The sequence below is a fragment of the Carica papaya genome, chromosome 9, assembly GCF_054855325.1.
Source record: "Carica papaya isolate Zhongbai chromosome 9, ASM5485532v1, whole genome shotgun sequence".
Classification (NCBI taxonomy): Eukaryota; Viridiplantae; Streptophyta; class Magnoliopsida; order Brassicales; family Caricaceae; genus Carica; species Carica papaya.
Window position 1 is genome coordinate 30,409,530 of NC_142317.1, and position 16,954 is coordinate 30,426,483.

The 16,954-nt window shown below is 34.4% G+C and overlaps 2 protein-coding genes across 8 annotated transcripts in view; both read left to right on the forward strand.

Moving 5' to 3' along the window:
* The first annotated feature begins 1,065 nt into the window (after positions 1–1,065).
* LOC110825572 (F-box protein At5g07670-like) lies at positions 1,066–4,174 on the forward strand. Its single transcript, XM_022056036.2, has 2 exons — positions 1,066–2,579; positions 3,338–4,174. The coding sequence occupies exons 1-2, from the start codon at positions 1,393–1,395 to the stop codon at positions 3,642–3,644; spliced, it is 1,494 nt and encodes a 497-aa protein (XP_021911728.2). The 5' UTR covers positions 1,066–1,392; the 3' UTR covers positions 3,645–4,174.
* Positions 4,175–6,329: 2,155 nt separating this feature from the next.
* Positions 6,330–16,954, forward strand: part of LOC110810078 (P-loop containing nucleoside triphosphate hydrolases superfamily protein) — a 40,036-nt gene continuing 29,411 nt past the window's right edge. For 3 of the 7 annotated variants that reach the window (XR_015816375.1, XM_088211540.1, XM_088211541.1), the window contains exons 1-5: positions 6,336–6,755; positions 7,041–7,124; positions 7,828–7,901; positions 7,989–8,022; positions 12,626–12,684. Coding sequence is in view for 4 of the 7 variants with exons in the window: in XM_088211540.1 (XP_088067666.1) it covers positions 6,582–6,755; positions 7,041–7,124; positions 7,828–7,901; positions 7,989–8,022; positions 12,626–12,684 (425 nt within the window). In the remaining 3 variants the exon portion in view is untranslated. Of the gene's footprint in view, positions 6,756–7,040; positions 7,125–7,827; positions 7,902–7,988; positions 8,023–12,625; positions 12,685–16,954 lie in introns of all 7 variants that reach the window. The other 4 variants (XR_015816376.1, XR_015816377.1, XM_088211543.1 and 1 more) reach the window with 3 other exon arrangements.

Genomic DNA, 16,954 nt, shown 5'->3' on the forward strand with positions numbered 1-16,954 from the left:
GTTTGGAGATAGAAAAAATAAATAAAATAAAATTTACTGTCAGTATATCTACCGCATCCTATATAAGTAACACTTTTAAAATATAGTTATCATATGGATATATTGTGTACTATATATATATCTTTTTAATAATATTAAACATGTCTTTAATAATAAAGATATGTTCGAACAAAATTTGAGATTTTATATTATATATAAATTAAAAGATAATACAAAAATATATTTAAATTTGTATAAATATTTTGATAAATTAAATAATTATATTATAATGTTTAGTTCAAAGTCAATAATAATTATTATCACTCCAATACAATGTTTGACTTTAGTTTATGGTATTATAAGTTAAAATAAAAGTGCAAAAAATTTTAAAATAACAATAGTACTGTTTTTTGTTAGATTCGTTTAAAAATGTATAAATACATTTATATATTACAATCTTATTTATTATTACATAATAAAATTATACAAATTTATAAATAATGTTAATTAACAAAACTATACACATTATAGACTAATTTCATTTTATACTTTCTTAATTTCAGAAAATTATTACAAAAATTTCGTACTTATTGAATTTTTTTTATATTTAATTTTAAATAATAAAAAAATTTAAAATAACTAATCATATGATAATATTTTTAAAAAATTTGATAAATTAAATAAAATTCATATTAATAATTAAAAGTAAAATGATTTTGAATGTAAAATAAGTTATTATACCCAATACTATATCTTTATACATAATCTACGACTATGAATTAAATTTACAATAATATTTAATAATCATAATTTAATGAATCAAGTAATATAATAAATTTTTAAAAGTTAATATCTAATTATATTCTATACATATTTTTATCTTATTTAAGAAAAATACCATCAAATTAATTTAATTTTTTGGGTAAACTGTTAAATGAAAAAGTCTAATAAGCACCGAACCAATTTCTGCAAATTTTTTTTTTTTTTTTATAATAAGAAGTTAAATTGTAATTATATCTTAATATAGAGGGTATTTCTGTAAATAAGCATGGCTCATATGATGTCAAGATTTCAAATCCTCTCCTGTGGAAACAAAAAGCGCCACACCCGAAACATCAAATGATGACAAAAACTTCCTTCGTCCCTAACAAATCCTTCACGTCTCCAAACTCAAAAACCCTTTTGTCTGATTCTCTCATCATTTCAATTCTTCTCAGCAACCATTTTCATTATTCCTTCTGTAAATCTAGAAGCAAAAGACTGAATCTTGTGATGCAGACAAGTTCCGGGAAAGTTCCAAGCGGTGCCAGGTGTTGAATGGGGAGAAGCAAGATTACATGTTTCAGAGAAGGGGAACTAGCGAGGAATTCGTTTTAGGGTTCAAAATTTTTTAGAAGTAAAGCTGAGGTAGAAATGCCGGTTTTTGAAGAGAAGAAAACAACAAGCCCTGACTCTCCATTGAAGAAAAAGAGGTCATCTAGGTGGTCAGACCTCTGGGTAACCAAATCCAAGCCTCTTAAGCATGTTGTTTTTTCTATGCACCTCCAACCTCTTTCAACTCCTTCCAATGATCTCCACTGCAAAAACCTAAACTCCGACTTCTCCAAAATCGACCGTACTCTTCTCTTGTCTGATGAGCTTCTCCTAAAAATACTATTGAAGTTGCCAGATTCCCAGCGGAACCCGAACTCACTTGTTTGCAAGCGGTGGTTGAATCTTCAGGGCCGGCTTGTTCGCTCTCTCAAGGTGTTAGACTGGAATTTTCTCGAATCTGGACGGTTGATTTTGAGATTCCCGAATCTCACCCACGTTGATTTGGTCAATGGATGTGTGGCTTTGTCGAGAAATTCAGGTATTTTGGTTAATCATAGAGTAGTTTCTGTGCATGTTGGTTCTAGGTTCTTACCAAATTGGCGTGTCTGCGAGGGTATTCTGCTCTCTGTTGAAATGGTTGATAGGGGGCTAAAAGTACTTGCCAATGGCTGCCATAATCTGCGCAAACTTGTGGTGATTAATGCCAGTGAATTGGGGTTGTTGGATGTGGCGGAAGAGTGTTCAAAACTGCAAGAACTTGAGTTGCACAAGTGTAACGATAAAGTCTTGCGTGGGATTGCGGCGTATGAGAACCTGCAAATCTTGAGACTCATTGGAAATCTAGAGGGATTCTATACTTCTTTGATTTCTGATATTGGGCTTACTATTTTGGCCCAGGGTTGTAAAAGGTTGGTGAAGCTTGAGTTTTGGGGTTGTGAGGGAAGCTTTGATGGGATAAAAGCAATTGGACAGTGTTGTCAAATGCTTGAGGAACTGACTTTTTGTGATCACAGGATGGAGGCTGGGTGGTTGGCTGCCATTTCGTTTTGTGAGAATTTGAAGACTTTGAAGTTTCTTTCCTGTAAAAAGATTGATCCTACTCCAGGACCAGATGAGTATTTGGGTTCTTGTCCTTCTCTTGAACGCTTGCATTTGCACAAGTGTCAGCTTCGGGAAAAGAGAAGCTTAAGGGCATTGTTCAGGGTTTGTGAAGCTGTGCGGGAGGTTGTTTTTCAAGATTGTTGGGGATTGGATGATAACATATTCAGTCTGGCAAGCGTTTGCAGGTAATGGATTTTGTGTTCTGTATCCTTTTGTTTAATCTTCCCATAAGGCATGATTGCTGTGTGGTCAAGTTGAGTGATTTAGGAATCCAAGTCTGGAAGGAGTTAGATTATTAGTACCACTGGGTGGGATAATATGAGGCTTGTTCAAGTATCAGAACTGAAAAAGAAATTGAAATTGAGCTGGTTGGCTGAAAACAGAAATAATGTGGGCTAGACATGGATGGTAATGATTTGAAGGGGAATTAAAATGTTAATATGGGATAATGGTTTGTTTAGATTTCTCCTTCTAATTTAAACATTCACCGCCGAGGTGTCATATTGTAGTTAGTTTAAGGGAGTTTGATATAAGTACATAATGTTGTATCTGGTACATAATGCTTTTTTTATAAAAAGAGTTTGTGGCTTATTCTGGTGGTTGAGAACCTTTAACTGTGTTAATAAGGAAGATTGAGATGTGTGAGGTAAGGTTTTTGTTTAGTATGATAACCATATGTTATTTATGTATAATTCTATTGCTTAGTAGGTGAAGTTGGATATACTTGAATAGCCAGCTTCTCTCCCAAATTCAAAACCCTTTCTTGGGTTTTAGTGCTAAATAAGCATATGTTGTTTATTAACGATTGCTTAGTGGGTGAAATTGGATCTAAATAGCCAGATTCACTCTCTAATTCAAAATCCTTCCCTGGGTTAACAGAAAGTAAAGAACTTGTACTATTTTGTTTGATTGAATATTTACCGGTTTTATTTTTTCTTCACAGGAGGGTAAGACATTTATCTTTAGAAGGATGCTCGTTGCTGACAACACAAGGCTTAGAGTCTGTGATTCTGTCCTGGCAGGAACTTCAAAGCCTAAAAGTGGAATCATGTAGGAATATGAAGGACAGTGAAGTCTCTCCTGCTCTTTCAACCTTGTTCTTCGTTCTGAAAGAGTTGAAATGGAGGCCAGATAACAGATCCCATCTTATATCATCACTGGCCGGGACTGGCATTGGAAAGAGAGGTGGTAAGTTTTTCAAAAAGACAAGTCGAGAAAGTATATCTATAGGATTAGCATCTGCAATGTGACTGTTGGCACTGTAAATGGTCATGGCGTGTCCAATATGCTATGATCTTTGATCATTCCGCTGGTTAGCGAAGTATGTTGATAACAGCAAAGAGCTTGCCATTTATGCAAAAAGGAGAAAGTATATCTATAGGATTAGCATCTGCAATGTGACTGTTGGCACTGTAAATGGTCATGGCATGTCCAATATGCTATGATCTTTGATCATTCCGCTGGTTAGCAAAGTATGTTGATAACAGCAAATAGCTTGCCATTTATGCAAAAAGGAGACAGTTGATATTTGGAGATCCCTTCTGCAGCTCTTCTCGTGTTGCGTGCTGGCTGGAATTTTGATTTGTATACAAATATCTCTGTTAACACGAAGTGATGTCATACAGCCGGGTTTGTATTAATAGTTAGCAGAATAGGTTTATACATAAATGGTGAATTGTAGCCATCCAGACTAAGCTTAGTTGTTCAAAAACATATATAGCTATTCGAAAACATAGTTCTTGTTCATTATGATTATTAGCAATCATTTCATTTTCTGTTATCTGTTGGCTGCCTGGGGCAATTACATTTGAGACCATAATCGGAGCATGAAACTTTTTTTAAAACATTAAGTAAATAAGCAATTTATTTACTCATAACTTTTTTATGTCTGAAAATGTAGTCAAAATTCTTATCAAGTAATTCAAATAAAGGTGTTGAAGAGTAAGGGATAGTAATGGGGTGGTTGACCCGTCTCCCATGGGCCACTCATACTCCATCATCCCACACCCTTCGATACTCCTGAACTATTCCGATGGCGGGTATAAAAACTTCTTTGTTTCTTATTGAACAAGTGAAATTTTTGTCCTATCATCTATCCCATCACTCTATTCATACTCATCGTATAAATTTTATTTAATTATATGTAAATTATTTATAATTTATTTTTAATAAAGTAAAAAATGATAACTTATCATATTAAATGTATATACGCATAAATACTTAAAAAGAGGGTGGGCCATATAAAGCAAGTAAGATATTTCTTGTACTAGTCTTATTCTCATACAAACTAAGAGGGACTCCTTTCTTCTTTTGTTTTACATCTTGTATTTTATCACATTTATCCTTCTTTTTATAATGACGCAAATAAATAATCGAATCTTTTTTTGATAATAAACTTTTTTGTGTTACACCAAGATTAAGAAATTATTGGCTATTTATTACTTCTCCATGGTATTGGATGGTTATCAAAATGAATATAATAAATTGTGATAGATGTTCTAACGATTAGATAACTAACTCAATCTATATCAATATAAGACTCTAAGATGAAGAGAAAAAAAAGCACAATTTCTAAATTTTATTTTTAAGTAATACAAAAGTTTATTTAAAATATAGAGGTGAAATTAACACGAAAAATGCATGAAATCGTTCAATAAATGACCATAAAAATAGTGTATGCGTAATTAATAGTCAAGTATATGAATATGCGTAGAATGTAACAATAAGTTCAAAAACTTAAAAGAACATATAATATCATTATTAAGTTTTAAGTTCTATTCTACGTATATGAATATGTGTAGAATGTAACAATAAATTCAATGACTTAAAAGAACATGTAATATCATTAGTGAGTTTTAAGTTCTATTCTATTAAAATATTTGTTTGATTTGACTATTGACGGTTGATACGTAATTTGCTAGATAATTAAATTTTGATACTCAATAACATATAAGAACCATTATCATTAAGGATTATATTGTCTATATATATATTAGAATAAAAATACATTATTTACCACATTTGAGAGAGAAAAATGAGATATTTTTATAGTCAAATAAATAAAATCAATTGTTATAGAGAACGTGGAAGAAATGACAAACTACTTTCCTTTAACTTGTTTTAAGTTATATATAGAGACATCTTGACGCTGCATTATAGGTTTTCACTCTCTCTAGTAAAGATGATAATCTGTTAAATGCATGTAAATCTATGAATTAAGTTATTGTATAAGAAGACAATTTGGAATCATCTTTGGCACATCAAACTTTAGGAGAATCACAAAATCATTTAGTAGAGATTTATCAATAAAGCCTTCTAGATAAGCCTAAAAAGGAAAATTATATAATAAACAATATTTATCTTTACATTATAACATGCAAAATATACAATCATCTATTCATTAAATGCTCAATTACAAGAATCATATGAAAGCATCTAGTTAAGAGATTAATATTGATACATTATCAGTTCATAATGTGAATGATACGCTTATAGATATACAGATCAATTTAGAAATAATCATCTACAAAAAAATATTTTAGGGAAGAATTCTATTTTGAGTCCGTCATAATTGACTCACTTGGATTATGCAGGAAAAAAGTTACTATTGTAAAAATTACCATTTAAGCTCTTTTTTCTTATAGATGGTTGCAGAAGCTCTACAAATGCTTTTTTTTTTTTTTCCTAACTTGAAGCCATTTCTTCTTGCATAAAACCAATTATATGTGTGACTTTATAATTTTTTTATGACGTTAAATTTCATAATTAATATGTATTTTTTGTTCACATAATATTCTTGTAACTATTTTAAAATTGGACAAATTCTTAATCATTTGGTAATGGAAATTTTAAGCAATTTTGCTCAGTCCTCAAACTGCTAATGACTTAGGGTTTTTTAAAACCGTAATCAGAATCGATTCAAAAATGATTATTAAGGCATTCACCTCATTTTTGTGTCAAAATTTTGATTACCAATTTTTTCAGTTTTATCATAAGAAATAAATTTTAATAAATTTTTTAGCCCATGAACCCGGACCAAATGATTGGGCTCTAGACATGGTCTTAGGCGCTGTCATTTAGAAACGAATCTTCTGCATGAAAATGGTGATTAAATCATTTTAACTGCTCGCGAAGCAGATTAGAACGAGACAGAACCGAGAATTGGGGAGACAGGAGTGGAGAAGAAGATGAAGAAAGACAAGGAAGTGGAACCATTAGCGACTTCATCAAATACAAACCCTAAAGTAAACAAGTTCGACAGTGGCGATGATGAAGACAGTTCCAGCAAGAACGGCCATCGCATCTTCTCTTCTCCGCAATTCTCTCCTCGAAACGCTTCTTCCAAATACGATTTTGTCAAGGTTCTTAGTTCGTTCTATTTCCCCTCGCTTTCTCTAGTTTTCGATTCTATCCTCCTGTTTATTTGGCTCTCCAGCAAATCCATTAATATTTTTTTGGTAGAAAAATCCACTACCATGTTAACTGAGTTAACTGAGCTGGATTTTAGAAGAAATCCTTCTCCTCAAATATTATTCTTATGAGTTATGTTGCATAGAGGACTTTGTTTAATTCAATTCAGTTAACCGTGTTGTTTTGGACCATTTTTGGTGCTATCCACGCGTGTGTTCGTGTGTGATGTTTTACAGGTCAAGGTGTGGTTGGGGGATAATGCTGATCACTACTACGTTTTGTCCAGATTTTTGCTCAGCAGAATGTTAACTGTCACGAAGGTCTTTGATAATCTCAACTTTGTTCAATATAGATGCATATTTTTGCAAGTTGATATATGCTTATGTTTGGTTAGGGTACCTGCTAAAATTCTGGTTGTTGTGTTACTTCATATTGATCGTTCAAATCCTATTCCATTATGGTCCAATTGGTTGTGAAGAGAATATTAAAGTTTTTAATATTAAAGTTGCCAACTGAAATTAGACTACAGCATGTTACATCCATGGAACTCAAATTAATGGTGGCAACATATGGCAGTTGATTAACCAAGTTTGAACTACACCTATTACATTTGCTACACCCAGTATTTGATTGTAACATATAGATGTCTTAGTTGCCAAATTTTTATTGGAAAAGGATGATGATTAGTTACAGAGGATGACCTTCCTTCTTCTGGTGTCATGAGCACATTATTGATTCCTAAATTTTGCACCATTTATCATCACCTGTGAATTAGCAAATTTTAAGTGCTTTTTTTGTTTTAGCTATCTTCTAGATTCTTTTTTCAAGACACTTTTAATTTTGTATGATCTGCAAGGGCCTTGCCAATATTATATTTTGAGAAAGAGTGGAAATATTTTTGGAAGTGGCTGTGGTATTTTCTTTCTTTTATTCTTTTGTTTTATGTATTGAAATAGTGTGAATAAGGAGTCATAATCACATCTTCAAAAACTGTTTACCATTACATTAACCTCATGGTTTCAGATTCCCAATCATGTTGCTATTAAAATTGCGCTTGAACTCAAGAAGCTGCTCATAGACAACAGTCTTCTGGATGTGTATGCCATCCCTCCTTATCCCTTTTTCTAAGAAGATGTTTGCTTGCATTCAGGGGCGCTAATAATCAGTTTCTACATTATTTACAGCTCTCAATCTGATCTGGAAGCTAATTTATTTAAGGTATGTCTTCCTGTTATCATGCAATGAAGATAGTCAAAACTAGAGCTTTTTTTTGGTTTCCTCAATGGTAGATGTGAAAATGGTGAATACTGTGATTTTTTATTTTATCTTTTGGAAATAATATATGAAATTACTCACAAGAACCAAGGAAGTGCAACCTGTATACCAAGCATTGATAAATTAATCAAAACATCTATTAGGTCTCCAAGATCATCACTAGTAAGCAGCGGTTGACTCTTAATTAAAAACCTAGAATCCGGAACCAATAGTCTTTGCACTTGTCAAATTAGATTCTATACTCTCAAAACCTCTCTTGTTCTTTTCCTACCAAAGGGCCCAAAAGGTAGCCAGAAGGATAATTCCAAGCCTCTTATCCCCATGGATGTCCTTCCAAGCTCGGAGTTCCTCCTTAACCAAGCTAGCAACAACCTAGTTAAAAACCAACAAGCCATACACTCAACTCCAAAGACAAAATAAAAACGGGCATCAAGAAAGAATATGACTGAAGCATTCTTCATCTCTCTTGCATCAGTAACATCCATCCACAAGAATGTTCCCCCTCCTAATTAGCTTATTCAAGGTTAGAATGCATCTCAAGAGAAGAAAGCCATACTTGGACTCTCCTTAACCTTCTAAATAAGAATAGTTGGGAAGTCCTCCTGCTCACATCTAGCATTGCTCAAGTGCTCGTATTGGGATTATTTCAAAAAAAAAAAAAGCATCTTACTCTGAAAATGCTGGGGAATTCAACTTCCAAATAAGTATTCCACTTTCGAGCCATTCCCTTGATCAACGAGATGGGCTCCAATAGCTTCACATCATCCAACGTTCCCAATCGTTCAAGTTCCTAATCAGTTCTGTACACCATGTTTCACAACCTTGAGTACCCACCAAGAACTTCTCAACAGTAGCATCCTTATGACGAGCAACAACAAAGATGTTAGGCTACTTCTAAGCTAAAATCGTCTTCATGCCTCCGCCCACTCATCCATCTAGAATCTCACTTACTTTCCATTTTGCACATCCTTGGAAATTGCCTTGCCTTGAATAGATTTTCTTCCACAACCCTACTCCACATGGGCCTTTCTGGAATTTAGACAACCAACCCATATCTTCCACATATTTTACATTGATGACCCTCCTCCAAAGATTGACTTACTCCCCCATAAACCTCCATACCCACTTACCATGAACATCTCCATTAAACCTACTAGCAATCTCAAACCCAAGCCAAACCTACTGAATTGGTTATTTCAGTCTTTCCCAAGCCATTAGATGATACTCTCTTTCCAAAATTGTCACCCGAAAGGAAAATATATTGAGTCCTTTCTGATTTGTTAGCCACCTCAGATGGTATCATGTTCAATGATTAGGTAGATGGGGATTTTCGCTAGAGTGCTTCTGAGAAGAGTCAACCTCCCTCCAAAAAGAAGCCTTCTCTTCCACCCAACCAACCACTCTACTCACCACAAGATCCCAAGTAGCAACCTCTGTAAATTTGGCTCCCTACGGCATCTTTAGGTACTTTTTAGGAAATTGACTTCCTAACACTCTTCTCAATTTTCAGACCTCTGAATAGAACCCACCTCCTTTGCTTTGAGGAGTAGTTTATTCAGCGCCTACATTACCACAATGAAAAGTAGCAGTAATAAGGGGTCTCTCTGTCTGATAGCTCTCACCCAAAAGAAACTGGATGGGCCCCCCCCGTCAACCATAATTGCAAAGGACGCCGATACAATTCACACCTTAATCTATCTCCCCCATTTATCTCCAAATACTAATTTTTCTAGCATGTAAAGCACAAAGTTCCAGGTCACATAATTGTAGGCTTTTTCCATGTCAATTTTACACAAGATCCCTGGTCCAGAATCTGTCCATCCCCAAGGAAGGCATGTTGACAATCACCAGCTTGGAGGATCTAGATTAAGCTTTTTGATATTTTTATTTTGGTGTGGGTATCCCTTCCTCTGCAAACGTTTCTTGAGTTCTTCTGTAAAAGAGTATGGGTCAAAAGAAAAAGGAAGATTGTGAATGGGTCCTACATGTGCAAAGGCGTCACAGGGACAGTTAACCATCTCTTACTCTAGTTCCTGGAGTCTTATAAATTGTGGAGTTTGGCTGACAGTTTGCTGAGGATAAATTGGGTTGTGGCTAGATCGATCAAAGAGGAACCTTGGGCTTGGCGGAGTATTTGCAGTTCTAAGGAGTATAATAGTCAACTTGGTCTTATATCTTTAGCTACTTTTTAGATTATATGAAAAGAAAGAAACAGGAAAACTTTTGATATTTAAAATAAAAAAATAGGAAAACTTTTGAGGGTACTGTTTTAACTTTTATTGTAGAAAGGATATGTGGTTACATACCCTAAGTTTTTTGATTAAGAATGACCCTCTTTATTTTTGGGAGGACTTTGGATCTAATTGATGTTTTAATTGATATGTAAATATTTTTGTATACGATATGTATCCCCTTAATGCCTTTAATACTGTACTTTTTTATTTTTTTTAAAAAAAACTGTTTTTATAGATGTTTTCGTTCGGGACTTTGTTATCTGTGGCACAAGCTGGTTAAGAGTAGTACCAGTCTTTTTGATTAGAATTCTTTTCTCCTTTGATGGATTTTCCTTTTCATCAGGAGAATCTTTTGTCCTACCGACCTCTTCTCCTTGATATGATCTTCTTTCGCCTTTCTTTTTTTGGTTTTAGTGGAGGATACTTTTTTCTTCATACTTGTATTCTTCTCTTTCTTTTCTTAATAATACGTCATTTTCTATGAAAGAAGGGATATCTTGTCCTCTAGTTTTGTGATTTGTTTTGTTTGTTCTAAAAATGCTTTTTTTTTACATCTGAAAAAAGAGTATGTGTTGCAGAAGAATGGGCGAGGTTCTGTAGCCAAGAATACATATACTTGCAGGAGCCCCTGGAAAGCCATTTTGCAGTTTTATGACACTTTCATCCCTCCTATTTGATTAAAAGTGGCTATGTCTCCCGTGTTTGTAGCTACAACGGATCAGCAGGTTAATACTGAGGAGGACCGGGTGATTTGGAAACTGGAAAAGCATGGTGGATTCTCTGTAAAATCCTACTATAACATTTAATGAGGGTTGATTGTGATAGGAATCCCAATTTCCCGGTGAAGCAGATGTGGAAAGCTAAGGGGCTCCCTAGCATGGCAATTTTTTGCTTGGGAAGCTTGCAAGGGGTGCATCTTAACCATTGATAAGTTGAGATCTAGGGGGTCTGATTCTACCAAACAGATGCTATTTATGCATAAAAGCAGAAGAATCCTGTAATTACTTATTGCTGTGGTGTCCTACGGCCTTTGGTTTATGGAGCATGATCTATAGCTTATTAGGTATCAGTTGGATGATGTCGGGGTCTGTAAGAGAGGAAATGTGGGTGTGGGAAGGTATACATATTAATAGAAGGGTGTTAAACTAATTCCATTGACCATTTTTTGCGTGCTTTTGAAGGAGAGTTTGGATGCTTTGGAAGGGGAGAAATTCTATGGCTTTTGAGAGCAAAGAGATAGAATTGTATAGATTGAGAGATAGATTGTTGCATTATTTTGGGTTTATTTTGTTAGAACATGACATTATTATAAATGAAGATTTTGGGAATGTCATCTACATCTTAACTATATTGTTAATCTTTTATACATGAGCGGTATCCATTTTTTAGTACCTCATCAATAAATACTTCACACTTTTTATTTCAAAAAAAAAAAAATGTCTCCTGTGTTTGTTCTATGAAGATCTATGGCTTAGAAATCTTCCTGGTTAAATTTTCCCCTTGGCTTTATAATCTTTCTTCACATCATCATGATGTCATAAGTCATTTCCTTTATCAGAGTTGATGGGCAAACCTCTTGGAATTTATTATTCTTTCGAGATCTCTATGGTTGAGAATATAAGAGATGACTTCCTTGCCTAAAACTTATGCCTTTTTGTGCTTCTCTTTTACCTGATGGCAAACTGTGGATGTTGGAGTCTTCTAATTGGTTCTCTTGCAAATCTCCATTTTCTCATCTCAGTCATAATTCCTCTAGCTTCAATCATTCCTCTAGCCTTGATAAAATGTCCATTTTATTAAATAAGTAACTGATTATGTCTATTTAGATGATACTCGATAATAATTTCTGTTTAGTATCAAAATATGCTTTCTTAGGAAATTTAAAGAATTGATTGAAGAAAGAAAATGTTAATTTATAAAGATTTACATAACAAGTACATAAAAGTTAAATTAAATTATTATAATAATATTTATGACACAATCTTATACATAACATGTATAACAATGTAATATGTTGTTTTTAATTGATTTTACAATTAATTTATAGTAGGAAAAATATTATAAATTTAATTTTATAAAATAATTTAACACGCTTTGTACACATAAAACCTAGTCCCATGTGAAAGAATTGAGGGGAACACATATGTGAACATCCTAGCATTTCTCTCCAACTATAATACCCTTTGAAAGTTACGTAGGGAAGCTAATTTAGAAAATACCTTATCTGACAATACAAATTCAATAAGGGATACTACTTTTTATGAAAATATCCCACCTCTAACTGGAATATTCTCATGTGATGATATGTTCAGCTTATGGAGCGGCGAGGTTATGGAGAAGAGTATATAAGTCGCTACAAGATGATGACCAGGTCAGTACGCTTCTAAGAAACTAGATCTTACTTCCACCCCCCTCAACTTCATCTTTTCCAGTTTAAATCTATACAATCTTTGCCTTGAATGCTGAGTTTTTACATTCTCATTACAATTTGCTACCTATTATTTTTTGAGTCTTACAACACTTTGTCCTTTTGCAAAAGTTTAATGAGTTCTTTTTGCTTTTACAAGTCAAGTTTTACCATGTTGCCTCCATGTAAATTGTTTTGGTTTTTGTTTGTTATCATTATCAAGTATCCGCTATGATCTTTGAAGCATCTATTTATTATGGACAACTATGGCATCTTTTCTTTTCTGTTTTTTCCCTTCATTTCTTTAATTATTCTTTTGCTGTGTCAAAGGATGAGTAGATTGTAGATTAAGTCTCAATAGAAAGAGGACCTGTTGATCTTTTTTTGTTCTGCTAGAGTTGACCATTTTGGTAACAAGGACATGGGTTCTGGACTAGCTGATAAGTAAATTGCAACAACTATAGATAGAAATACCATCTTTTGATTTTTTTTAGTAATAAAAAGGATGGAAAGTGAGTATGAGGAATGAGGATATGGTGTTCTTATATAAGAAGAAACAAAATCCAAAGATATGACTGTTTTGGAGGCTTACAGGGTAACTAACGGGCACACGGTATGGTTAATTAATACTAAGAGGAATTTGAATGATTGGAAGGTTGAAGAGTTTGAAGACTTGATGTCTACTCTTGAATCTGTGCAGGTGTCGGATAGTGATGACCAGGTGGTATGGAATCTGGAAAAAAATGGAATATTTTCAGTCACTTCATATTATAAGTTCTTAAATGAGATGGGTGCTGAAAACAGAAGATTTTTCCCTGCTAAGCTGATTTGGAAGACTAAAATTCCTCCACGCATTGCTTTTTTTGCATGGGAGGCATGCTGGGAAAGAATCCTTACTTTGGACAGGTTGAAAAGTAAAGGCACGATTATTGTAAATTGTTTGCTACTGCTGTTTTAAGGCTGAAGAAACTTGCAATCATCTACTACTGTGGTGTCCTACTGTTTCTAACCTATGGTGCAGGATTTATGGGTGGTTAGGTATCAATTGGGTTATTTCGGGTTTGGTTGGGGGGAGATTTGGGCTTGGGATGGTTTATATGTAAAAAGAAACATTGCTAGCTTTATCCCTTTGACCGTTTTTTGGGTCAATTAGAAAGAGTAGAATAGAAAGGATTTTGATAGCATAGAGAGTAGTTCTAATATATTAATTGATAGATGGATACACTTGTTTGGGTCAATTGTGCTAGGTCATGACATCATTAGTGATGGAGATTTTGGGGATGTCATTGATGCTCTAACTTCATTGTAGAGGTTTTATACATGGGTGGTACTCCCCATTTTTGGTTCCTTGTGAATAATACTTTACACTTTTTATTTCAAAAAAAAAAAGGAGAAACAAAATCAATACACAAATAAAAGAGGGAAAGATGGCTAGTTTAAATAGAAAAAAAAAAGAGATACCCTCCCATTCTCTTGCAGAATAGATAAAGGCGAATCCTGAAAAATTGTCATGTGTCCTTCCCTACTTTGAAGCCATATAAATCATCCTGTACCAAATGACTTTTTTTTTTTTTTTAAATATGAATATGGTTAACTCGATGGTTTAAGAATTCTGGCATTGTGGTCCAGCAATAAAACCCAATATCTAGGAAAAGGTGATCCTCTCCATAGTATTTTTTTAGAACATGAATATGGTTAGCATGATGGTTAAGAATTCTTGCATTATGTTCCAGCAATAAAACCCAAAATCTAGGAATAGGTGTTCCTCCCCATAGTATTTAATGCTTTAATTCTTCCCAAAACTTTTTAAATAATTACAAGAAAACAACACATCAAGAGTGGTTGTGCAAACTTAACACTCCCAAAAGAGGGCCACAACTTAGTCCAAAGTTGTGAAGCTTCTTGACAGTGCAAGAACAAGTGAGTACTATTCTTCAAAATCTTATAGAACACTATCTAAATATTTGGGAAAGTAGTTCTAATTCAAAATTACCTTTGAGGTTCTTCTAAAAAAAAAGGTATATATAATATATATATTTGTACCACCTTTGAGGCCTGTCTTAGTGTTAATTCTGTGAAGTTTTGTGCTCTAAATAAAGATTTTGACTTTATGGGGAACTTCCACATTCCAATATGACTCAAAAAGGCAAAGAAGAATTCACAAGAGAATGAATATGAAGATTCTGGTAGGAGCCAGGACTTCATTTTCTCTTTTTGTTCTAACAAAAAAATGTAATGACAGAAAAGGGACAACAGTAGATGTCATACTAGAAGTTCATTACCTCGATTGAACGCTGGTTCTATTGCACTGTTGGAGCCCAGTTTAGAAGAAGGAAAACATGAAGAAGGCCAATGAGAAGTTGGAGTTGGGTGATTAGGTTGTGGAGAACTTCGATGAGCTATGGGATGCTACGAAGGGTTATTGTAAAAATATTTGTAAATAGTCTTTCTCTTGCTGATTCTTTCATTCCCAAAATGAACAGAATGATGAATGGACTGAGTGACCCATTCTCCGAGAAGGAAATTCTAAAAGAACCCATGTGCTGTAAAGGTCACTAGGCCTTGTGCTCGGATCATCTAGCTTCTCTTTAAAAGACTTGGACAGTGGTTAAAGATGATTTCCTGGCTGTATTATCCAATTTTTTCTAAAAGGGCGTCTTTTGTTTTTAGCCTCAATTGTACCTTCTTGGTGCTACTTTCAAATGCTGAAGGGGTTTTTAATAATAAAGTACTTCAGACCTGTTAACTTGGTAGATTGCATATAGGAACTCATTGCAGAAGTTATATATAGGAGATTGGGGTGGTTGGCTTACCCTATGGTGGATTTCCTTCAACATGCTTTTGTGGATTGGAGGCAAATATAGGATTTTGCATTGATAGTCAACAAGGGACTTGGGCCAAAAGAAGTGCATGAAGGGGTTAATTTTGCAAACTTGATACAAAGAATACTTATAATCACATGTTTTGAAATTTTCATTTTTGTATGTTGAGGAGGCTTGGTTTTGGCACTAAATGGTGTTCATGATAAATGCTTGTATTTGATCCTCTATCCCCCTGCAATTTATCATTGTAATGGAGTTTCTGAACTTGCAACCTACGGGCAAAAGCTTATGGCCATTATGCTACCGTTTGTGCCAACAATTTGTGCCTTTTTTTGTTGTTTTACTTATAAGGAGAATATCTCATTCTCCAATTTTAAAATTCTCCCCTCTTTTTTAGTCGAATTTCTTCTTTTATCAAAAAAAGGAGAACCTGAACAAAAGGCTTGTCAAAGCTAAGGAGCAACAAATTGTTGAGAGTTGGTTGTGGCAGAAGGAGGCGAGGTGGTGGAAATGACCCACCTTCTTTCTACCAATGATGCTACTATTTTGCAAGCTCCATTGTGATGCTCTCCTTTCTTTTATCTTTCTAAGCCATCTTTTTTCTTAAGATTGACATGTCAAAATCGAAGTTGGTCCCCTCTCAGGAAAGATTTGAGTATGGATTCTCTAGTTGGCATTTTGGGGGTGCAAGGTGTCTACTTCACTTTGGAAGTACCTAAAGTTACCACTAGGAGCCAGATTCAAAGATATGGTAGGATGGGGAGCTTGTGGTGTCTACATATTGAGAGAAGGCTTGCTTGTTGGTAACATGGTTTCTTGTCCTGAAGAGGTAGACTCAACCTCATAAAAATTACCCTTTCCAATTGCCAACATATTACTTGTGTTTGTTTTAAATCTTAGTGTGGCGAAAAGATTGGAAACACTCAAATGCTGTTTTTTGTGGGTTATTGGAGGCATAGAGGAAGTTCCACTTACTGGGTTGGATGGAGTTAAACTCCTTATCCTTCTTGAGGAGTAAGAGGGTGGGGGCTTGGCATTAGAACCCTCACTTGTTTCAGTAAAATTTTGCTTTGGCATTGGGTTTATAGACTCGTGAATGCTGAGGATAGTCTTTGGTCGAAGGTGATTAGGGCCAAGTGTTTTGGTGTGTTGACAGGAGTTGAAGGGTCAAACACTCTAAAGCCCCTCATTGCTTGGGTCTTTGGAAAAAATCAACTCTGGTTGGTTGACTTAAATGAGTTCATTGAGATGATAGTTGGTTCTGGGCATAGTGTGAGCTCTAGGCATGATGATTGGAGTTAAGGAGGGCCCTTAGATTAGCAGTTTTCCCATTTGTCCTTTATTGCTAGAAGGAAAGATGATTGGTGAGTGAATTTTTCTCCTTATCTTCTAGCTATAGGTGGTGGATTGTG

Excerpts from the sequence above, each read along its gene's own strand:
- LOC110825572 (XM_022056036.2), top strand. The coding sequence starts at position 1,393 with ATGCCGGTTTTTGAAGAGAAGAAAACAACAAGCCCTGACTCTCCATTG. Across the intron at positions 2,580-3,337 it reads AGTCTGGCAAGCGTTTGCAG|GAGGGTAAGACATTTATCTT; the intron begins GTAATGGATTTT and ends TTTTCTTCACAG.